Raw genomic sequence first — 24,956 nt, forward strand, 5'->3', positions numbered from 1 at the left:
GGGAGTGGTCTGCGGAGCGGAGCTGGCGGGGGGGGGGTGGAGGCCGAGTCGTCTGTTGAGGTACGCTGGTCCGGTGTTGTGGAGTGCTTTGTGTGCGTGGGTGAGGAGCTTGAAGGTTATCCTCTTGTTGATGGGGAACCAGTGCAAGTCTTTCAGGTGGGGTGTGATGTGGCTGTGCCGAGGGATGTCGAGGATAAGGCGTGTGGAGGCATTCTGGATGCGTTGGAGTCGTGTCAGAAGTTTGGCCAGGGCTCCTGCGTAGAGTGCGTTGCCGTGGTCCAGTCTACTGCTGACAAGGTCTGGGGTGACCGTCCTTTTAGTTTCGGTGGGGATCCACTTGAAGTTCCTGCGAAGCATGTGGAGGGTGTTGAAGCAGGAGAAGGAGACGGCTTGTCATGGAGAGTGTGGGGTAGAGGATGACCCCTAGCTTTCGTGCGTGGTTGGTGGGTGAGGGGGGTGTTCCTAGAGCCGTTGGCCACCAGGAGTCGTCCCAGGCCGAGGGGGTGGAGCGCTGTCTTGTCTGAGTTCAGCTTCAGTCGGCTGTCCCTCATCCAGTCGGTGACAGCCTTCATTCCTTCGTGTAGGTTGGTTTTGGCAGTGTGGGGGTCCTTGGTGAGCAAGAGGATCAGCTGGCTGTCGTCGGCATAGGAGATGATGTTTAGGTCGTGCTGTCGGGCGACATTGGTAAGTGGTGCATTGTAGAGGTTGAACAATGTTGGGCTGAGAGATGAACCTTGGGGCACGCCGCAGATGATCTCGTTGGTTTTGGAGCGGAAGGGGGGGGGGGCGGACGCTCTGGGTTCTGCCGGAGAGGAAGGAGGGGGTCCAGTCCAGGGCCTTTCCTTGGATTCCGGCATCGTGGAGGCGTGCTCTTAGTGTGCGGTGGCAGACTGTTTTGAAAACGGCTGACAGGTCCAGGAGGATGAGGGCAGCGGTTTCGCCATTGTCGAGCATGATCCTGATGTTGTCGGTGGCGGCGATGAGGGCAGTTTCGGTGCTGTGGTTGAGATGGAACCCGGACTGGGATGGGTCCAGGATGTTGTTCTCTTCGAGTTAGCTGGATAGTTGTTTGTTGACGGCCTTTTCGATGACCTTTGCCGGGAATGGGAGCAGGGAGATGGGTCAGAAATTCTTGAGGTCCTTGGGGGCCGCCTTGGATTTCTTTAGTAGGGTGTTGATCTCTGCGTGCTTCCAGCTCCCTGGGAAGGTCGCTGTCTCGAAGGAGATGTTGATGGTTTTCCGGAGGTGGGGTGCGATGATGCTGCTGGCTTTGTTGAAGATGTGGTGTGGGCAGGGATCTTCCGGGGATCCGGAGTGGACGGTGTTCATGATCTTGATGGTGTCATCGTCGTTGATGTTGGTCCGGGCGAGCAGGCGATTGGTGCGGATGGTGGTCGTGGATGTTGGATGTTGCCAAGGTGATGACGGTGTCAAAGCTGTCGTGGATGTCTGCGATCTTGCGATGGAAGCCGGTGGACAGCGATTCGCACAGGTCTTGTGATGGTGGGATGTCGTTGCTGTTGGAGCTGGGGGTGGAGAGTTCCTTCACGATGCTGAAGAGCTCTTTGCTGTTCTGTGCGTTGCTGTCTAGGTGGTCTCTGAAGGTGGTCCTTTTGGTGGATTTGATGAGTTGGTGGTGTGGCGGGTGGTGTTCCTGTGGGCTGTGTAGCTTTCCGGTGTTTTTTTCCGGGTCCAGTTTTTTTCTAGTTTACGGCAGGCTCGCTTGGAGGCCTGGAGGTCTTTGGTAAACCAGCTGGGTCTCTTGCCGGTGTGGGTGTTGGCGGGCTTCCTGAGCGGGGTGAGGATGTTGGGGCAGTCGTTGATCCATTGTCTGAGGCTGTGGGCTGCGGTGTCGGGGTCGGTCGGGTCTGCGGGAGGGCTCTGGGTGAGGGCGGCAGTTAACTGTTCCTCGGTGATCTTGCCCCAGCTGCGGAGAGGCATCTGCTGGGTGCGGTGGTGTATGGAGGGTTTCCGGAATGTGGATGCAGCAGTGGTCGGTCCAGTGGAGTTCGGCGGTGCGCTCGAAGAAGACGTGGGTGCTCGCAGAGAAGATGGGGTCAAGCGTGTGGCCAGTGGAGTGTGTTGGTGCTGTGACGAGTTGTCTGAGTCCGAGGTTGCCGCGGTTGTCGATCAGGGTGGAGGAGTTGGTGTCGTAGTTGTTCTCGAGGTGGAAGTTCAGGTCCCCGAGGAGGATGTAGTCCGTAGAGGCGAGGGCGTGTGTGCTGACGAGGTCGGTGATGGAGTCGCTGAACTGCGGTTGGCGTCTGGGGGGTCTGTAGATGAGGGTTCCTTTGAGGGTGGTGTTGGGGTTGGTGTGGATCTGGAAGTACAGGTGTTCGGCGCTGCTGAGGGTGTCGTTGGTGTTGGTCGAGACTCAGAGTGTTCCTGTGGACAATGGCGATACCTCCTCCTGTCCCGTTGGTGCGGTCCTTGCGGGTGATCTTGTAGCCTTCCAGGATGGCTATGGCGATGTCAGGTGCCGAGGAGGGGGTCAGCCAGGTCTCCGCCAGGAAGGCGACGTCCGGGGTGTTGGTGCTGAGTGGGTCCCAGAGTTCGACGGCGTGTTTTCGGGCAGAGCGGGTGTTGAGCAGGATGCATCTGAGGAAGTTGGGTTCTTCTGAGGGTGGGTTGGCGGGCCGTATGCTGGTGAAGTTGCAGGGACAGTGTTGTTGGCTATTGCAAATCCGCGTCCACATTCTTATGACTCCTGACCTCCAAGTTGTGTCCCTCAATGTGAAGGGGCTAAACAACCCCACCAAACGCCGAGCCCTTCTGTCCTATTTGGAGCATTCGAATTCCCATATATGCCTACTCCAGGAGACGCACCTGTCCCCTGCTGATACCCATCAACTGAGATCAAAGGCATTCCCTCACCAGATGTTCTCGTCGGCCACTTCCAAAACCGCTGGGGTTGCTATATTGGTGTCTTCCAAGTTCCAGGGGAGGTTGGTAAAAATTAAAGGGAGGTTCTTGGCTTACACCCTCACCTTAGATACACACACGTTCTCTGTAGCCTCGGTATACGTCCCCAACAGTGGGCAAGAGGGTTTCATTAAGACAGTAATTCTGGAACTCCCGGGCCTACCAGACAAAACAGTCCTGCTAGGAGGGGACTTATAGTGATGGATGGTGACTTGGATAGTTCTGGGCATAGGTGGGGTCAAACGGGGACTTTGTCCAACGCAGAGAAGCGATTGATGGTGGAAGCTAGACTGACCGACATATGGAGACTTCGACACCCCAACACTAGGGCCTACACTTTCTACTCCCACCCCCATAAAACATACAACAGAATTGACTATCTCTTTACCTCTGACCTCCTAACGCCGCAGGTCCGAGAGGTGGAGATTCTTCCATGTCCCCTGTCTGACCACTCCGCACTGTGGCTCTTGCTGACCATGCCCCAGCAGCGCCCTACTCACCGTTCTTGGCGTCTTTGTGAAACTATGCTTCAACGCCCTTCCATGGTGCAACAGATTGAAGCAAGCATGGCCGACTATTTATCCTCTAATGAAAACCCAGACAGATCTTTGAAGGCCCTATGGGAGGCGATGAATGCGGTGATTTGAGGGGTCTTCATCAGCATAGCGGCCGCCGACAATAGAGATAGGCGGGAAAAACGAGACCGCTTGAAGAGCGAGGTCACTGAGTTGGAGCGTATCCACCAGCGGACCGGTGCTGCTAGAGTCTGGAAACTCCTAAAGGCGGCCCGAGCACAGCTAGTGGGGTTGGATGTTGACCGAGCTGAATATACGGCTCTACACCTCAAGCATACTTTTTATGTGGGTGGGGACCATTGTGGGCGACTTCACGCAAACTGCCTTGGAGGGCAAAGACAAGCTCACATAGTGGCAGTGGTACTAGATCCCGGGGGCGGGGGGAGAGAAAGTAGTGAGGACGGTGAAATTGTGGAAGCCTTCAGACACTTCTACGGAACGCTGTACTCGGCCCAAGCTCTAACCGTAATTGAACTGACCCGATACCTCCATAACATGGCTACAGCCAAACTGCTGCCATCTCAGGCGGCCAAACTAGAGGCCCCCATCCAATTGGAGGAGGTCATATAAGCAATTGCTCGCTTGAAGCTCAACAAATCACCCTGCCCTGATGGGTTCACTTCGGGTTTTTATAAAACGTTTTGTGGGACATTGGCCCTGCACTTGGTTAGTGTTTTTAACTCTGTCGGGTCGTCCCCCACCTCTTCCTTCCCGTCTTCTATGTTAGAGGCCTTAATAACCGTGATTCCTAAACCAGGGAAGGATACCAATCTATGCAGCTCCTAGCGCCCCATATCTCTACTCAATGTGGACCTAAAAATATTTACTGGTATTTTTTCGGCCAGACTCTCTCGTCACCTCCCCGGTCTGATTGATCCGGACCAATCAGGCTTTGTTCCCAGGCGACAGTGCTCCAATAATACCAAACGACTCTTCCACCTGATGGACCGCTCTGAGCTTTTTCCGGCGGAACGCATGAGCCTCTCGGTCGATGCTGAAAAAGTGTTTGATAGGGTCCACTAGCCGTACCTCCGTGCGACACTCGTCCACTTCGGCGTCACGGACCGCTTTATCGATTGGATCTTTCAGGAGTTATGTGAACCCTACAGCTACGGTATGGGGGAACAGTGTGCCATCAGCGGCCTTCCCTATTCATAGGGGAACCAGGCAGGGGTGCCCACCGTCACCACTCCTTTTCACCCGCTATATGGAGCCTCTATCTCAAGGAGTCCGTGATGATCCGGCCATTAAAGGAGCGCCCTTTGGGAAGTCGGAGCACAAGCTCTGCCTATAAGCCGATGATGTGGTGGCAACCCTGGAACATCCTCGGGAGTCCCTGCCGGCATTTTTAGATGAATTGGGTGAGTTTGCGATTACCTCGGGCTTCCAGATTAATATGCATAAGTCGCAAGCCCTGAACTTATCGCTAGAGCCCGAGACGTTGGATTAACTCCAGCGTACTTTTCAGATTCAATGGGTTCATGACTCGATTACCTACCAGGGTCTTCGGGTGGCTTCCACCATCTAGGCAGTTGAATTACACAATACTATTGAAACAAATTTGAGATTACCACCGCAAATGGAGACCACATTCCCTCTTGTAGCTAGGCCAGATTGCGGCAGTGAAGATGGTGCTGCTTCCCCAGATTCTTTACCTATTTCACACTCTTCCGCTAATGCCCCCCTCTGGTGTGCTGTGTGCCTTGCAGGGAGACATGGAGCGCTTTATCTGGCGGGATCAGAGGGCTCGGATGCATCGTGATCTTACATATAGAGACCCGATAGATGGAGGGCTGGGTGTTTCCGATCTTTTGGTGTACTGGTGGGCGGCTCAGCTGAGGGCCCTGGTGGAGTGGTCACGCCCTGTATCTGAGAAACACTGGCTATTTATGGATAGGTCCCTGGCAGCCCAACCGCGATGGGGGGGGGTTCCATTACTCTCCCGCAAGGGGCGGCCTCGCAATTTGTACCTCTCAGAAGTAACAAGACCCATAATGTTAGCCTGGGATAGAACTGCGATCGCCAGGGGACTCACATCATTCCTATCTCCCATTATGCCCACCGTACAGAACCCAGATTTTTCACCTGGCCTCGACAATGGGGAATTTCACCACTGGACGATAGAAGCTACCCGCTCCATAGGACAGTTCTTTGATCTTTCCAGACCGTGACGTTTCGTCGAGTTCCGCACTGACCACGGTGTTCCCGAAACGGAGCGCTTCCGATATCTACAGATTCGACACTGGGTGCTACATGGGGAGGTGCGGGAGGGTGCGGGGAGAATGCTCACACCGTTTGAGAAATGGTTAATTACAAGACACAGCGATTCACGCTTAACGTCCGACCTGTATAAATTCACTCGAACCATCCCCGACACCGGGAAATCCCCCGGTCAACTGCGTTGGGAAAGCGAGCTGGGTAGAGACCTCTCGCCGAAAGAATGGAAGGATATTTTCTACCGAGACCAACGCATGGCCCGCAATGTTTCATCTATTGAAACAGCCACTAAGCTGGCCACCTATTGGTATTTAACCCCAGTAAGGCTCCATAGCGGTAACCCTTCACGTAGTCCGCTATGCTGGTGAGCCTGCAGTTCCCCAGGCACTCTCACACACTTACTTTGGGACTGCCCTATTCTGGGGACATACTGGCAACAGATACTAGATGAGGTTCGATACCCAGGTCCCGAGATTCCCAGTGTATAACCTCATTGGCCTTCCCAATGCCATAATTTTCCCACTTACTTCTAAGAGAGGCAAACAAATAGAGCTCACCCTAGGCGCGGCAGTCCAGAATGTTCTAACACATTGGGATTCCACAACAGTCCCTTCTAGCAATGAAAAAGATCTCTCTCTCGTTAACCAACCCCGGAGCTTCCTTTCACGATTTGTGGGCACCCCTCCTTGTGCTCTTGACATCCGAATTTATGGAGCTCACCTGTCCCAAATATCTCAGATTGTTAAGACTGACGGATCCGCCACCAACATCTGTCTCTGTTATGCCCACTACTTACTAGCCTACGGGGTTGCTCCATAGATCCTTCTTTTCTATCAGGTCATCCTTTTGTTTTTTCTTTTGAGGAGGAGGAGGAGGGAGGGGGTTCTGGTTTCCATTCTGTTGTTGTTCATGCCTGCCATATACGATAGTGATGTGCCGGGTTGCAACCCGATGATTGTGGAGCACCATGGCTCTTTATTTCTTCTTGTGGATAAAACCAATAAAATAATTTTTTTTTTGTTTTTTAAAGATGGATTCCAATCTGCACCACTCACTGCATATATCCCCCTACTGTTCCATCCAAGGTTTTATCATTGCGTCACCACATCGCCACAGCCGCAAAGAACGAAGTGGAACTGCCCGGCTGCTATCAGAAGTATGCTAATGTGTTTTGTGACAGCATGGCTGAGGAATTACCTCCACACAGGATGTACCAGATTGATCTTATACCGAGTGCAGTGGTTCCTTGCAGCAGGATGTACACATTGACTGAACCCGAGAACCTATATCTTAGGCAGTACATAGAGAAATACCTTTCTTTGGGATTCATTCGTCACTCCAGGTCGCCTGCAGTTTCCCCCCTTTTTTTTATACCTAAGGCCAATGGGGAGCTCCGAACATGCATGGACTTCCGAGCGCTGAACGCCATCACAGTGAAGAACCAGTACCCTCTCCCCCTTGCATCAGTTTGGCTGGACCAAGTGAAGTGGGCTGAGATATACAGGAACATCGACCTCTGAGGAGCCTACCATCTGGTTCGGATGCGAAAGGGGGAAGACCGCCTTCAAGACTTGTTACGGACTTTGTGAGTATCTCGTTATGCCTTTTGGCGTTTGTAATTCCCCAGCTGCCTTCCAGTTTTTCAAGGTAAAGAGAAGAGTACAGACCGCCACTTGGAGAGACTGGTTCAGACATCATCTTGAATAGAGAATGCATCAAGGCATTCCCATGAAAGGAAAGCAAGTCCTATTACCCACCAAGGAAGGTAGACAGCAAGCCTTTCACTGGTGCCATATTCTCCTGTGTGCTGGACATTGTGGAGGTCTGAAGACCATTGAAAACACCCTACTACGATACTGGTGGCCCTCTCTCCCCAGAGACATCTCTCTTTGGGTCAAGGGTGTGGTGAATTCTAAGGTCAACCAGAACAAACTATGGTACTTGGTGTCTTGGAAAGGATATGGTTCTGAGGAGGACTCCTGGGAACTGCCTTCCTCTGTACATGCTCCCCGGCTGGTGGCTCTTCATAGGAGATTCCCAGATGAGCCCTGCGCCTGTCAGTGCTCTCCGAAGGGATGACGTACAGTCAGGGCGCACAGAGGGTGAGCGCACTGCCAGTGGACGCGGAGATGCAACGGGACAAGAAACTACAATTCCCGTCATCCGCCTGCGCTGTTAACGCACGTGCTGACATAGCACGCTGTTAGATGTCAGGATATAAGGAGATGGCGCCAATTATACTGTGATTCCCGAAGTACCAGAAAGTACGGTCGGGTAAGGGTGTGAACTCGTACCGGCTTTATTCCTTTTTGTTTAATTTGTTATTGTGCTATGAAAGCTCCCAGAGCATGTTTCCTTGTTCCTCCCGTTGGCGAGACGCGTTACTTCTTACGGTCTCATGCGGGAGGAAATGTGTTGCCATTTGCCTGAGACAAGTGTTCTGGAACTATTGCCACTCTCTCTTTGAGACAAAAGGGGATCGCATGAGTGCTACATTTTGCTTTCTAGTATTGCTTTTATTGGCTGAAGTTTAACACTGTTCTCCAAAAACACTATTATGCGCTGAGAGAATCCGTATTCTGGAGATTGTCTTCCCTTCATCCTGGGTAATGGATGGGAACTGTTAATGACCTTTTGGAATTACTAATGGCCTATCCAGGAGCGCAATTCTGATTCTTACATGCAGTTAATATTGGCTTCTGTGTTATCCTTGTAAATTGTAGGTGAGATCAGTTGGGGGTGTCCAGGACTGAACTGACATAGTCTGGTGGGACAAGAACATTTCATACGAAGGATAAGAAAGTGCTGATACTTTGTGTTCACCCTCACATCTCGCCCGGTTTAAGGCCAACATTGTTTCCTTTACTGGTCTCCCTCCCCCGCTGTGCCTACCCTTTCCTTCCCTTGCTTGACCATCCCACTAGTCCGAGAGGATTTATTCTATCCGGACTTGGGGCTGTCGAGAGGTGTACCCCTTTAAGTTTCAACCCGATCCTGAGGATAACCTGGTGACCGTGACATAAAGGCTATGCAACAGGCAAATGAAAATGAAGGTATCAGCTAACAAAGAACAGAGGAAAGAGCAGCACTCGTCAACGGTGAAACAGGCTGAAGCAGACTCTGGTGACAGATTCTTTCGCTGTCAGATCACTCTTGTCTCGCAGGGGAAGAGGAAATAGACCCAACCAGACACCACACGAGGGAGAACTCATTGGACAGTAAGTTAAGTGATGGGAGCAGCCTGGATGAAAATCAAACATCGCAACCAGATGGAACAGGCATGGGATTAGAGGGCACGGTTAATATCAATCTTACCTAAAATATTGTACTTTTCAGGACAATGCCAGTGGAGCTTTGTAAATTCTGGTTGCAGAAACTAGTCTCTATATGTGTGAGTTTCCTGTGCGGGTATAAAAGCCTAGGAGGGCTCTTAAATAAATGACCATGCCAAGATTACGAGGTGAGTGGTATTTCCCAATTTTACCTCTTATTACTGGGCATGTTGATTCAATATATGGGGAATTTATTAACTGGAGAAACAAGGGGGAGTGGTGTCATAGAATATCCAATTATATATAAGATGGAGCTTGGAATTGAAGCAAAAGGATGCTTTATGAAAACATTGGAGCCACGTAATTACAAGAAAACTAGATTTAAGGTATTAAGAGCCCCCTACAAAATGTGGCCTCAGCTTAAGCGACAACTGGCGATTCCTAAAATAAACTTTTACACTCTGGTCTCTGAAGCCACCCTACTGCCTACTATTTTTCAAGACTCCGAGATGGAAAGGTGGAAACGGAAGGGTATTGATTCAATAGGAGATCTATTTAATGACAATCTGCTATGCTCATCTGCAGAACTGCAGGAGATGTTTGACTAGCCAAAGAGGTTTTTTTTTAAATTCCTACAGATTAGGGATTTTCTATTAAAAACGAAAAATGAATTAAATGCAATAGAGAAGATCCCCATCATTAAGGCAGCCAGACTTAGCTACAGTATAGGGTCCATATATGATCTATTGGTAGAGATACAAAGAGATGATTTAGATGCTCAAGTTTCTACGTGGAGTACAAGGCTAGATAGCCCAACAATATGTCTTAAGGAGTCTTTAGAAATGTGCAAAAAAAATCTATTAACAGCCAATTTAAAGAGCCAGTTTTTAAAGACTGCTTTTAATTTGTACTACACTCTAAATGGGGACCTGAATTTGATGGAAAATGCAAACAATGCGGAGCTGATCAAGCAGAGATTGTGCATATGTTTTACTCATGTCCTCAGCTAATACCTTTTATTGAAGGAATAGAGGCTTTTTTAAATCCTATTACAAAAAAATTCTATTAGCTTCACTTCGGTAACGATGCTTTTAGGACTGGTGGATAGCGTATGATCTAATATCAGAGGTCAGGAAGAAATGTACCGGATTTTCGTTGCCACTGCGGTGGCACGATTATGTATCGCTTCGGATTGGCTGAAACCAGACCCTCCAACGTTTGTATTGTGACTGAACAGGTTTTATAATATGGAGGTCAGCTTATACAAACTTAAAGGCCATAAGAAGAAAAGACTGGTCGAGAGATATGGTCCCCAGTCACAAACTGGGTCGGAGGGCTCTGAGTTGAGCTAGAACCAGTAGCATTAGCTGCGGATGGACTAAGGTTATATATTACTTGACCTACATGACATTTTACAGGCCCAGCTCTTTATAGGGGATGATATGTCTTCCATTGGTTCAACCGGTTAAAGGTTATTAAATATGTATTTATGGCCATATAGCACTTTACCCCACTATATATGAAATCTAAATTATTTATTTAATGATGTATTCAGATGGAAGTTACTAGTTGAATTTGTATCAGGATATTCCGTGTAATTTATTGACATTCAGCACTTTATCTATTATGTACAATTCTGCAGCTTCTTCCAGCTTAATATTGCTGTATGAAACCTAATGTTTTATTTTAATTTTTATTTAAATGGAATGTTTAGATGAAACTCACTGGTCAAGTCTGTCTTAAAATATAAGGTGTGTATTTATTGTCACATAGCACTTTATTTACTATGTACAGCTATGCTGCTCTTGCTTACTAAATATTGCTGTATGTAAATTCTCACATGGATGTAAAATACAAAAAAAAGACCTATACTAGCTGTTGCTTCCAGCCCAGGTCATCTTCATGACCAAGTGCTTCAAATAAAGCACTCAACAACAAGACCCCAGCTTACCTGGCAAACAAACTATACAGGTTCAAGGAACGACATCTGACCAGGAGCGTGGAGATCACCAGACTCAAGACAAAAAATTGTAAGAAGAAAAACCCAGAAGGCAAGCCTTCTCCGTTTATGCTCCCAGGATCTGGAACAGCATCACTTTCGACGTGGCATCATCTCCAACTCTCCCCAATTTTGGAAAATGCTGAAGACCCATCTCTTTAAGGAACACTATTCCTGATCCGACAGCCGACCCTAGACCTTCACCCAAAAATTGCATCTTCCCAGGGGCCAGCCCCTCGGTTTGCGCTATGTATCCAGACTGTAAGTACTGCCCATATATATTAAGACTGTCAGTACCAATAGCAGACGTCCAGATTGGAAATTCTGACCACACATATCCAAATTGTTCTTAAATATGTTACATCCAAATCCCCGCATCTGATTAACCATATCTGGACCTTGTCTAATATAGGTGCCGGCCACACGTAGGGTCTGTGAAAGAACAGAAAACCAAAGAAATTATCACAGTCTGTAACAGAAAACAGACACAGGAAGAGTGCAGGCCCCAACCCCAGGCAGGGTCTGTGACAGAGAACAGACACAGGAAGAGTGCAGGCCCCAACCCTAGGCACGGTATGTGACAGAAAACAGACACAGGAAGAGTGCAGGCCACAATCCCAGGCAGGGTCTGTGACAGAATACACACACAGGAAGAATACAGACCCCAACCCCAGTCAGGGTCTGTGACAGAACACAGACACAGGAAGAGTGCAGGTCACAACCCCAGGCAGGGTCTGTGACAGAATACAGACAAAGGAAGAATGCAGGCCCCAACCGCTGGCAGAGTCTTTGACAGAGAACAGACACAGGAAGAGAGCAGGCCCCTAACCCCAGGCAGGGTCTGTGACAGAAAACAGACACAGGAAGAATGCAGGCACCAACCACTGGCAGGGGCTGTGATAGAGAACAGACACAGGAAGAATGCAGGCCCCAACCCAGGCAGGGTCTGTGACAGAAAACAGACACAGGAAGCATGCAGGCCCCAACCGCTGGCAGAGTCTTTGACAGAGAACAGACACAGGAAGAGTGCAAGCCCCAACCCCAGGCAGGGTCTGTGACAGAAAACAGACACAGGAAGCGTGCAGGCCCCAACCGCTGGCAGAGTCTTTGACAGAGAACAGACACAGGAAGAGTGCAAGCCCCAGCCCCAGACAGGGTCTGCAACAGAGAGCACACAACCAAAACGAGAGTGCGGGCACCAAATTTTGACACGGCCTGTGACAGAGAACAGTCACAGTAAAGGAGCGGGTTCCAGCCTCATACAGGGTCAGTGACAGAGAACAGACACAGGAAGAGTGCAGGCCCCAACCCCAGCCAGGGACTGTGACAGAGAACAGGCACGCACAGCACAACAGCAGGTGCTAGTCTCATACAGGGTCTGTGAGAAAAAATAGACAGCAGACACCATACATAGTAGAAGGCGAGAGAGAGAGAGAGAGAAAAGACATGAAGCCCTTTTATGGTCTATGACAGGAGTCAGGCAGTTGCCTGCAGACAGAGTCTGCAACAGAGCCAGTTCCAGCCCTTTACAAGGTCTGAAGCAGGAATCAACACCAGCCTTACGGGGTCTGGAACAGAAAACAGGCAACAGACTCATAAAAGGGTCTGAGAAAATAAACCTGCTAGAACGAGAGAGCATATACCAGCCCTTAACCGGGTCTGCAACAGAGAACAGGCACCAACCTCATACAGGGCCACAGCTGGGAACAGGCAGGATTAGCGAGAGAGCAGGCAACATTCTGATGCAGAGTCTGCAACAAGGAACAGGCAGCCAGGAGAGCAGGACCGACCCCAAGCATGGAGCATGGCAGGATGGCAGCATACAGATTGAGAACGTGAACAGTAGGGCGAAAGGTTTCGGCGCAGTGTCCATGTGACAAACGGCTTCCGTTTCACTATCCAGGCCCGGGATATCTTCTTGTGCAGGAGACCAGCACCGGAGGTCCCCTGGCGAGGGCTTTACATCTGGAGCGCTGCTCTCCAGCAGAGTGCGAGATTGAGATCCACCCAGAGAGGTCCTGCTTTTACCCGAGTGGATCCCCCTCACATGAGCAGCCCATGACGCTACTAAAGGCTCGTGGCAGACGAGTATAGAAGTGGGGTGGATGTCGCCTCAAACTCAGATCGGAGAGTGACTGACACTACCTTCTGTGTAGTATGTCTTCTCTGGGCTCCATCTGAGTGCAGCATACATGTTGTGACACAGATGTGTATAGCGCTGTATTGCCATGTGCAGGGCCTCGCAGTGCTGTCAGGCTCAGGTACCTTCAGGCCCAGGTCCATAGGATGCAGTGCCTGTGGACATGTGAGGAGAGGTTCCCATGTGTGGTGATGGGGGCCTCGGTGTGAGTGAAACGCTTTCTGTTGTAGGGTGAATCCGAGTCTTGACTGTAGTCTGTGCCTACAGCCCCCTTCTCTCTGTAGCCTCCCCACCATTCCCTGCTCCTCACAGCCCCCACTGCCCCCGTCCTCCATTAGGATGTTTGTGAGGCCAATTGCAACGTTTGTCTTGAATGTCTATCCTGATGGAAGGAGGGATTGTGTGTGGTTCACTCTCAAGTTCACTGGTTCCCTCCAAAGGTCTGGGGCTAACTATGAATCTGGCTGGACAGTTGGATTGGAGCAAACTATCCGAGGACAAGATATAAACTGTCCCCTTCTACCTTTATGGAGCTCTGCACAGCACTGAAGAGACTGCTGAAGACCAGAGACGGGAATGATGGCCGTCTCCCTGCTACAAGAGGCGCTGGACCCCCAGGACCGAGGAAGGACCTCTACTGAAGAGAACGCTGAAAACCAGAGATGGGAATGATGGCCGCCTCCCTTCTACAGGAGGCGCTGTACCTCCAGGACCGAGGAAGGACCTCTACTGAAGAGAACGCTGAAGACCAGAGGCGAGAATGATGGCCGTCTTCCTTCTACAGGAGGCGCTGGACCCCCAGGACCGAGGAAGGACCTCTCCTGAAGAGAACGCTGAAGACCAGAGACGGGAATGATGGCCGTCTTCCTTCTACAGGAGGCGCTGGACCCCCAGGACCGAGGAAGGACCTCTCCTGAAGAGAACGCTGAAGACCAGAGACGGGAATGATGGCCGCCTCCCTTCTACAGGAGGCGCTGGACCCCCAGGACCGAGGAAGGACCGCTACTGAAGGGAACGCTGAAGACCAGAGGTGGGAATGATGGCCGTCTCCCTTCTACAGGAGGCGCTAGACACCGGGACCCCCAGTACCGAGAAGGGACCTCTACTGAAGAGAACGCCGAAGACCGGAGACTGGAATTTATTTATTATTTATTTTTTACACTTGTATGGCGCACAGCTACCCAAAAAGGGTTTCCCGGCGCCGAGACATATCACTGAACGGAGGTATGAGATGAGCTGATCATTCAAGTTATTTCTCGAAAAGCCAGGTCTTGATGCTTTCCTGAACCTGGCATAGTTGTCTTCCTTGCGAATGTGAGGAGGGAGTGCGTTCCAGAGAGTGGGCCCTAGGAATGAAAAGGACCTCCCTCCTATTCTCGCCAGTTTGAACCTAGGTACCCCAAAATTTGCTGCAGTTTGAGAGCGCAAATTCCGTCCAGGAATGTAAGGGCGGGCCAGTGCTAGCAGGTATTTTGGTGCCGTACTGGCTTTGATCCTGAACATGTAGCTCAGGGCTTTGAACCTGATGTGGTTTTCAACCCTGAGCCAATGCAGCCCCTTCAGGTGTTTCGATACACTGTCGGTTTTCGGAATTTTGCATAAAAGTCTTGCGGCTGAAGTTTGAACAAGTTGCAGCCGCCTGATAACAGCCTGATTCGAACCCAGATAAAGAATGTTGCCGTAGTCAAGACGAGAAGTAATAAGTGCATTGACTACGGTCTTTTGGGTCGCAGAGGGCAGCATCCAGAGGATTTTCCTCAGCCGCTTCATGATGGTAAAACAGAGGCCTACGACTTTGTTGGCTTGTTGTTTCATGGAGAGGGCATTGTCGATCGTGACCCCCAGGTTTCTTACTTGGGTGGCTGGTATAGGGAGGTTTCCTAACTCAGAGGGCCAGTGGGAGGAGTTCCATAGGTCTTTGTTTTTCCCCAGAAGGAGGATCTCCGTTTTCTCACCATTTAACTTCAGCTGGTTGGTAGACATCCAGCTGAAGATGTTGTGAAGCCCCTGTCTGAGAAGGGATGGGGCTAGGGGATTAGATTCAGACAGTGAGAAGATGATCTGCGAGTCATCCGCATAAGTCATGAGGGTGAGTCCTGATCTGTCTGCTAAGTCAGCCAGGGGTCGGAGGTAGAGGTTAAAAAACAGTGGGCTCAAGATAGAGCCCTGGGGTACTCCATGCGGGCGCTGAACGTTTCTGAGCAAGCAAGGGAAGATGTGATCTGAAACGTCCTTTGTGTCAGGAAAGACCTTATCCACTTAAGTGCGGCACCACAGATACCAATTCTACTAAGCGTTGCAAGTAGTTTATTGTGTGAGATGGTATCAAAGGCCGCACTCAGGTCTAACAGAATGAGTGCGACTGTTTGACCCTCATCTAGGAGTTTCCTGATGATTTCGGTTACTCCTAGTAGAGCAGTTTCGGTGTAGAAACCTGCTCTAAAACCGGACTGTGACGGGTGAAGGAGGGAATTTTCTTCAGAGAAAAGGGTAAGGGCGGAGTGGATGTGGCTTTCTAGAAGTTTCAAGAAAGCTGGGAGAAGAGATATGGGTCGGTAATTGGCTAGCAGTTCGGGGTTGGCTGTGGGTTTTTTCAGAAGTGGACTGACCATGGCGTGTTTCCAGAGTGTAGGGACTGTGGAGAGTTGGAGGGAGGAGTTTAGAGTGTCGACGATGAGATTCAGGGATGGAGCGTCCAGTTGTTTCAAGACACTAATGGGTATCGGATCACGGGGGGAGCCTGACTTGATGGTCTTGAGGGTGGACCTTAGTGACTCAAGGGTAATAGAAGGCCAGTGTTCTAAGATGTTCATTTTAGCCGGCATGGGAACCATGTCATCTTGTGGGTCATTTGCAGTGGTGTTCTTATTTATGTCAATAATGATCTTGTTTATTTTTTCAGTGAAGAAAACAGCGAGATCATGACATTGTTGCTTGTTAAGAGGGCAGGCAGTTGCGGTAGTTTGCGCACCCGCTAGTTCCTTTACAGTATTGAAGAGCGTTTTTGCCCTATTTGGTGCTGTATTGATGGTATTAGATACATAAAGGGCTCGGGCTTTAATGCAGGCAATGTGGTATTTATTCCAGGCTTTATGGTATGTCTCTTTTTTTTTAGTGTGCGTAATCTTTGCGCCACTGTCTTTCAAGTGCTTTGCACTTCGATTTTTCCGCTTTTAGGAGCTCATTAAACCAGGGGGCTGGCGGGAGGTGAACTTTCCTTTTGTGTGACAGGAAGGGAGACAGCCATCTGCGGCATTTCCAAGCCAAGTGTGAGTCGCGTTTGCAATGCTTTCCATATCGAGGCCAGGAGTTGGGGGATTTGTGGCTAGAGTTTCATTCAGTTTTTCAAGGTCAAGCGACTTCCAATTGCTCATTGAAGTAGCTGGCCAGACAGGATTCAGTTGGGTAGGTGCTGATAGTGTTAGACTAAAATGAATAAGATGGTGGTCTGAACAGCAGATTGGAATAGTATTTCGCCATCTCATTTCAGGAATGTTAGAAAAAATAGGGTCGAGTAGGTGTCCTGCCTTGTGCGTGGGGCAAGAGTTAAGTAGTCTCACGGTCAATGCCGCTAGATCATCTAGCAGGTTTGTGCCTGAAGCGTTAGCTGGATCGTCAAAGTGCAAGTTTAAGTCTCCAATCAGTGAGAAGTTGTTGGAGGCTAGATGAAACGGTGTGATGTGGTTCGCTAGATTTGCAGCCCACGTATTAGCATTTCCGGGGGGCCTGTACATCAGAAGACCGGAGAACGTAAAATTGGGATTAAGGGTGATTTTAAAAAAGGCAGCTTCACATTCAGGGATGTTGACCGACTCAAGGCTACATGTGAGTTCTCTGCAGAAGATAATTGCGATACCACCGCCTATTTTACCCGCTCTATCCCTCCTGGCAATAGCATAATTAGGCGGGAGAGCGGTTGCTACATCGGGACCAGCGCAATCATGTAGCCAAGTTCAGGAAAAGTGCACTGGGTTTATTCTCAAGCAGTAGATTAAAAATGCGGTAGAGATCGACAGTTAATGCTATAAAAGGAAAAATCTTGAACCTTAGGCCTGGGGATCTGTTTCTGCTTAGAATTACAGTCTCTTTGGTCAGGGTAGGGTTGAAAGTTAGTGAGAGTAAAATGGCAATTTGGGCAGGTGGTGTTTCCTATGAGCGAAGGCCTAAGTATAGTACAGTTGCCGTGTTTAGCAGGGCGTAAGGCCCTTAACTGCTCAGAGGTCATACCTGGGTTTGGCATGGCCGGCGAGGCATAGTTTCCTGCCCCGTCCTGACCCGGACGGGCCCAGACGGGCTGGTCTTAGGCTTGTCTTCGGCACGTATTTGGCGCGAGCGCAGCGCGTACTCGCTGCGCGTCGTAGAGGGCATCAGGTTTATGTAGAGGACGGGCTAGTCATCAGCTCCGCCTCCACACACTCGCCCAATCAGTGCCTGCCCCGGGCGGGAAGCCGGAAGAAGGTACCGCCCTGCACCCTCCACACTAACAAGCCTAGCGCTTGCGGTGGACCGGGGCGGCAGGGGCGACAAGTGCTTCAGTGGTGAGTGCTATACAAAGTGCAGTTTAAAAAATTTCACAGATCGCGCTATAAACATTCAATCGTTTCAGCGCATGTCATTGGGGAGTGTCCGTAGAACAGGCTTCCAATTTTAAAAAATACTCTGTGCAATTTTCTAGTTCAATCACACAGCGGACTTAGGGCCAGATGTAGGTAGCCAAATACCGGTCGGTAACGGCCGAATTCGGCCGTTACCGACCGGTATTTGGCTACCGAGATGTAGGAGGACAGAAACGGGGCAAATCGGTAATTTTACCGATTCTGTAAATATACCGGTCGGTAAATTTACCGACCGGTATTTCTACAGAATCGGTAAAATTGATATGTAGGTGGGACTCTTCTGAGTCCCACAAAGCCTAAGAAATCGGTATTTTACCATCAAATTCAATTTGATGGTGAAATACCGATTGAGGTGTGCATGCACATGTGTGCATGCACACCTGTGTCATATGACAGGCAGACCTGCCCTTAGGGCAGGTATGCCTGCCACATGGCCCTCGTACCTTTTTTGGGGGTGCTAGAGGGTGTCAAAGTGACACCCCCTGCACCCTTGTCAAAGTCGGTATTTACCGATTCGGTAAATACCGACCGGTAATGCCCCATTCATTCCTTTGGGCTTCAAAGCCCATAGGAATGAATGGAGCATTACCGGTCGGTATTTACCGAATCGGTAAATACCGACTTTTTAAGATTCGGTAAATCCACATCTGGATTTACCTACATCTCGGTACTTCTATTTTACCGATTCATAAATACCGAATCGGTAAAATTCGGTATTTATGAGTCGGTAAAATAGATTTACCTACATCTGGGCCTTAGGTTTCAAATAAGCGCTACAACCATACAATCGCTCAAGCAAATGTCATCAGGAATGATGGCCGTCTCCCTTCTACAGGAGCCACTAGACCCCCAGGACCGAGGAAGGACCTCTACTGAAGAGAACGCTGAAGACCAGAGGCGGGAATGATGGCCGTCTCCCTTCTACAGGAGGCGCTAGAACCCCAGGACCGAGGAAGGACCTCTACTGAAGAGAACGCTGAAGATCAGAGACGGGAATGATGGCCGTCCCACTTCTACAGGAGGCGCTACACAACGAGGAAGAAACTCTACTGAAGAGAACGCTGAAGACCAGAGATGTGAATGATGGCTGTGTCCCTTCTACAGGAGGCACTCAACCCCAGGACCGAGGAAGAAACTCTACTGAAGAGAACGCTGAAGACCAGAGACAGGAATGACGGCCGTCTCCCTTCTACAGGAGGCACTCAACCCCAGGACCGAGGAAGAAACTCTACTGAAGAGAATGCTGAAGATCAGAGACGGGAATGATGGCCGTCTCCCTTCTACAGGAGGCGTTGGACCCCCAGGACCGAGGAAGAACCTCTACTGAAGAGAACGCTGAAGACCAGAGGCAGGAATGCTGCCCGTCTGCCTGCTACAAGAGGCGCTACACCCCAGGACCGAGGAAGGTCCTCTACTGAAGGGAATGCTGAAGACCAGAGGTGGGAATGATGGCCGTCTCCCTTCTACAGGAGGCGCTGGACCCACAGGACTGAGGATGGACCTCTCTTGCCGCTGAAGGGAGGGGTTTTTCCTCATCACCCCGAGCTCAGTCCACTGCTCTGCACCTTGAGGTGAGGAAGTCGGAAACTCCGAGCTTCCCCAGACCGGGAGCCTGTGATCGCAGCCCAGCCTGACGGTCATTCATCCTGTGAGGGGTCCCCAAAGCCAGCGAGCTTCAAGCAGCCAAAGCTACAGGAGATCTTCACCCTGTGCCCAATGATGATGCAAGTCTAGCGCCTGGACCCTGCACTGTTCGGGAGTCATCCACACCAATGCCCTTAGGACCCTGTGCGCGTCACAATGCATCGCTGCAGCTCTTCTGCTGTGTCTCTGCTCCTGTGAGCTCGTGTGCTACACCCTGCATTGTCGCGTCAAGTCTTCTGACACCGACAACTCACACTGCAGTGTTACACGGAATGAGTATAATGTAAGATCCTAAAACACCCACACACATCCCTTCTGATCCTCTGCAGCCGCCTCTGTGGCTCAAAGTGTATACGGCCTGTGATCTCAGCACTCGGACAGACACACTTTGTGCTCTTTTGCAGCTCCTTTTAAAGCCCTCGTGGAGTAGATTCACTTACAGTCCCTAAACACCAACAAACATACCTTGCATTTTTCAGCAGCTTTCTCTAAGGACACTTAACACTCCCAAAATATACATTGTATCCTCTTAAAGACTTAACAAGTTTATTCAATTGTGAATCGTGATCGTCCACAGACTGCCTTGTGCTCCTCTGCAGAATGTACACACTGCCTTCACTTGTGAATCTTGAACACCCACATACACTCCTCGCACAGACCTCTCTTTGGGGTCCACGGGTGCATTATGATCCATAAACACCCACACACATACCCTGTTCTCCTCTGCAGCCTCCTCAATGGCATAAACAGGGAGGGAGACCAGATCACTCCATGCCACCGGGACACAACTTTTTCATTTCTAGGATTTTGTTTAACATATCAGTGCATTCTGGGATTTGTAGTTTTGATTCACTTTACTGGACCCTATTGCTTGAACACGCCAGGTCAAAATATGTAAAAAGCAAAATCCAGAAATGTAAAAGTGTTGTCCCAGTGACATGGCGCCTTCAGGAACACTCTCACACACAGCGTGTGCTCTCCGGCTGCCACTTGATCCCTGAATGTCTACAGACGTACCTTGTGCTCCTCTGCAGCCTCCTCTATGGGACTTGCTGAGTGAGTTTTATGCTCCTTGGACTCCCGGCAGACCCAGCATATCATCCTCTGATCCTCTGCACAGAACAGCCTCAGCTTCTCATCATGTTTCTGGCACAGATTCTCCTCCGGGGGCTTCACGGGGGGCAGATGAAGCTGTTTTAACATTTCCACCATGTTCCCCACTAGTCTGTTGGGTCGGAGGTTTTTCCCAGAAGATATTTCCCTGCACTGAGGACAGGGGAAGTTTCCATCTCTCCCCTCCCAGCTCTGGGTGATGCAGGAGCGGCAGAAGTGGTGTCCACACTCAATAATCATCACCGGATCCTTAAAATATTCCAAACAGATGGAACAAGTGGCCTCTTCCTTGAGGTTCCCGAGCTGAGCTGCTGCCGCCATGATGCAGAAATGCAGGAAGTGAAGGTAAGTTTCATTTCTCTCTCTGTGTGCAGTGGGTGTGTCTGTGCGTCTTTCCCTCTCTGTGTGCAGTGGGTGTGTCTGTGCGTCTGCCCCTCTCTGTGTGCAGTGGGTGTGTCTGTGCGTCTGCCCCTCTCTGTGTGCAGTGGGTGTGTCTGTGCGTCTGCCCCTCTCTGTGTGCAGTGGGTGTGTCTGTGCGTCTGCCCCTCTCTGTGTGCAGTGGGTGTCTGTGCGTCTGCCCCTCTCTGTGTGCAGTGGGTGTGTCTGTGCGTCCGCCCCTCTCTGTGTGCAGTGGGTGTGTCTGTGCGTCTGTCCCTCTCTGTGTGCACTGGGTGTGTCTGTGCGTCCGCCCCTCTCTGTGTGCAGTGGGTGTGTCTGTGCGTCCGCCCCTCTCTGTGTGCAGTGGGTGTGTCTGTGCGTCTGTCCCTCTCTGTGTGCACTGGGTGTGTCTGTGCGTCCGCCCCTCTCTGTGTGCAGTGGGTGTGTCTGCGCGTCTGCCCCTCTCTGTGTGCAGTGGGTGTGTCTGTGCGTCTGTCCCTCTCTGTGTGCAGTGGGTGTGTCTGTGCGTCTGTCCCTCTCTGTGTGCAGTGGGTGTGTCTGTGCGTCTGCCCCTCTCTGTGTGCACTGGGTGTGTCTGTGCGTCTGTCTCTCTCTGTGTGCAGTGGGTGTGTCTGTGCGTCTGCCCTTCTCTGTGTGCAGTGGGTGTGTCTGTGCGTCTGCCCCTCTCTGTGTGCAGTGGGTGTGTCTGTGCGTCTGCCCCTCTCTGTGTGCAGTGGGTGTGTCTGTGCGTCTGTCCCTCTCTGTGTGCAGTGGGTGTGTCTGTGCGTCCGCCCCTCTCTGTGTGCAGTGGGTGTGTCTGTGCGTCTGTCCCTCTCTGTGTGCAGTGGGTGTGTCGGGTGTGTCTGTGGGTCTGTCCCTCTCTGTGTGCAGTGGGTGTGTCTGTGCGTCTGTCCCTCTCTGTGTGCAGTGGGTGTGTCTGTGCGTCCGCCCCTCTCTGTGTGCAGTGGGTGTGTCTGTGCGTCTGCCCCTCTCTGTGTGCAGTGGGTGTCTGTGCGTCTGCCCCTCTCTGTGTGCAGTGGGTGTGTCTGTGCGTCTGCCCCTCTCTGTGTGCAGTGGGTGTGTCTGTGCGTCCGCCCCTCTCTGTGTGCAGTCGGTGTGTCTGTGCGTCTGTCCCTCTCTGTGTGCACTGGGTGTGTCTGTGCGTCCGCCCCTCTCTGTGTGCAGTGGGTGTGTCTGTGCGTCCGCCCCTCTCTGTGTGCAGTGGGTGTGTCTGTGCGTCTGTCCCTCTCTGTGTGCACTGGGTGTGTCTGTGCGTCCGCCCCTCTCTGTGTGCAGTGGGTGTGTCTGCGCGTCTGCCCCTCTCTGTGTGCAGTGGGTGTGTCTGTGCGTCTGTCCCTCTCTGTGTGCAGTGGGTGTGTCTGTGCGTCTGTCCCTCTCTGTGTGCAGTGGGTGTGTCTGTGCGTCTGCCCCTCTCTGTGTGCACTGGGTGTGTCTGTGCGTCTGTCTCTCTCTGTGTGCAGTGGGTGTGTCTGTGCGTCTGCCCTTCTCTGTGTGCAGTGGGTGTGTCTGTGCGTCTGCCCCTCTCTGTGTGCAGTGGGTGTGTCTGTGCGTCTGCCCCTCTCTGTGTGCAGTGGGTGTGTCTGTGCGTCTGTCCCTCTCTGTGTGCAGTGGGTGTGTCTGTGCGTCCGCCCCTCTCTGTGTGCAGTGGGTGTGTCTGTGCGTCTGTCCCTCTCTGTGTGCAGTGGGTGTGTCGGGTGTGTCTGTGCGTCTGTCCCTCTCTGTGTGCAGTGGGTGTGTCTGTGCGTCTGTCCCTCTCTGTGTGCAGTGGGTGTGTCTGTGCGTCCGCCCCTCTCTGTGTGCAGTGGGTGTGTCGGGTGTGTCTGTGCGTCTGTCCCTCTCTGTGTGCAGTGGGTGTGTCTGTGCGTCTGTCCCTCTCTGTGTGCAGTGGGTGTGTCTGTGCGTCCGCCCCTCTCTGTGTGCAGTGGGTGTGTCTGTGCGTCCGCCCCTCTCTGTGTGCAGTGGGTGTGTCTGTGCGTCTGTCCCTCTCTGGCTGCGCCGGGACTTCCGGGATCATGTTACAGTCACAGAGCAGAGCACTGCCCCCTCTGCTGCCTGTGCTCTGAGTCGAGGTTTCCCTCCTTTCACAACTAAAATATCAGTAATTTGGTTTTCTTCTCAGGTTCTGTAAGTGCCAGGAGCGGTCACCTAAATATGGATTTGTATAAAATCCTCCAAGTTATTTTTAACTTGTCAATTCTGCGTTCTCATTTCCACCTCTAATATCTCTAACTTTCACCCATGCGAGACCCTGTGCATTGCAAATGCTTGTTTATCTGTTTGAGGTAGGCACAGTTTTATGCGGTACATGTGGCATAGCCCTAATTATGAGCACAGTTCAACTTGTGCAAAATCCCTTAATTCCATTGGCTTTGATCAAAGAGCTTTGGTGCAAAAACAATTCTATATTTCATTCGGAAAATGATTTGTAAATATTTTACTGGTTATAACTGCACACATTATTTCACTTTGAACACCATAGAATGTCCCTTCTATTCACAATTTACACTGCTCATATTAGTTACTTTTGTACTCAAACAGTCTCTGTTCATTGAAGGTCAGAGGTCTAAACCTAATAGTGACTACAATAACAAGCATTTACAATGCAATAGGTCTCGCAGCATTAAAGTTTGAGTTATTGGCATTGTGTATGACAATGCGTTGCATAAAATTTTTAGCAAACTTTGAATTGGTGAGCAGTGACAGTGTGTGCAAGAGTATGCTGTTCTTGAAAGCAGTGTGGTAGAGAGTGCAGGAATTTGGGTAACCTGAGCAATGTGGATGGGGTGAGATTACAGGAGTGAGTGTAACTCGACAAAATGTGTTTAATTGGATACCAGTGAGATATGGAATGTGTGTGTGGTGTGTGCATCCGTGCGTGTGTCTGGTTGTTGTAATGCCCAGCACAAGTCAGCATTCTAGTGCTGAGCCTGTAACTACACTGAACACCCACCCACCACTGATGTCACAGGTCATGTGACACAGTACCAATAAAAGAGGCCGAGCGCACGTGCTCTGGGCCAGTTGCACCGAGCAAGCAGTGTGTCCTGCGTCCCAGTCATTTCCCAGCATGAGGGCCTTAGGCCCGACCCTACAATGGCGACGAGGGCGGAGCCGTGCCCAGCGTGCCACAGCTCCATAGAACATTTCGAAGGAAAAGGGGTAGAGAGAGCTGCCTGCTGCAAAGGCACACCCCCTGAGAAGGAAGCCGGCCGCCGAGAGGCCCACGAGGCGTGTGTCGAGCCCCGGGCCTAAAGAAAAGTAAAGAGGTGACCGGAGCCCACCCGCACCTCTCCAGCCTGCTGTGGTCCGCCCTGCCGAGGCGGTGCCCTGAGAAAGACGAAGGAGCCATCGCGGTGCCCACCCGCGGAAGAACAGGCCCGTCGGCCGAAGGTGAGCCCCAGACTGTGAAGCACTAAAAGCGGAGCCCACCCGCTATGAGCCACGAACACTTAATACGCCCCCTGCAATGAGAGCGGCGCCAGCTATCGACTTAAATTAAGCAAGGCTCGCGGAGCCCACCCGCGGCCTGCCTGCAGCGTCCCCCGCCGCGCGTGTGAAGTGCGGCGGCGGGGTGAGAAACTACCATAGAGCGCCCACAGCGTGAGGGGAGCTGCCAGGCGCCGGACAACTGAAGCGGAGCTCACCCGCTATAAACACTGACTGTGCCCCCTAAGGTGTGGGAGCGGCGCCAGATATTGCCCCGTTACAAAGACAAGACCAGCGGAGCCCACCCGCGGCCTGCCTACTGCGACGCGGCGTCGGCCGCAAATGCCCCCATGACAAAGCAAGGCTCGCGGAGCCCACCCGCGGCCTGCATGCAACCATCTCCGCCCCGCCGCGCAGCGTCTGACTAAGGCTGCCGCGGCGGTCGGGAAAAGGAGCCCGCAGCGTGAGGAGAGCTGCCGGGCCAATAATTTAGTAAGCGGAGCCCACCCGCAAAGCGCCAACACTCCTCCACCCCGCACCACGTGTAGCTGCGGCAGTGGGGGAAGGGAAACTGTACATCCAGCACCCGGCTTACAGCCGGTAAAAGCAACTCCAGCGGCCCCGGCTTGCAGC

General features: G+C 51.3%; 1 protein-coding gene and 1 long non-coding RNA gene across 2 annotated transcripts in view; one reads left to right on the forward strand and one right to left on the reverse strand.

The window, feature by feature from the left end:
• LOC144754158 (E3 ubiquitin-protein ligase TRIM11-like) overlaps window positions 1–20,876 on the reverse strand; it is a 102,758-nt gene extending 81,882 nt beyond the window's left edge. The window contains exon 1 of the mRNA XM_078641740.1: window positions 20,403–20,876. Coding sequence (XP_078497866.1) covers window positions 20,403–20,819 — 417 coding nt within the window. The 5' untranslated portion in view covers window positions 20,820–20,876. The remainder of the gene's footprint in view (window positions 1–20,402) is intronic.
• LOC144754161 (uncharacterized) overlaps window positions 1–24,956 on the forward strand; it is a 638,643-nt gene that overhangs the window by 138,639 nt on the left and 475,048 nt on the right. The window lies entirely within an intron of this gene.

The sequence above is a fragment of the Lissotriton helveticus genome, chromosome 5_1, assembly GCF_964261635.1.
Source record: "Lissotriton helveticus chromosome 5_1, aLisHel1.1, whole genome shotgun sequence".
NCBI lineage: Eukaryota > Metazoa > Chordata > Amphibia > Caudata > Salamandridae > Lissotriton > Lissotriton helveticus.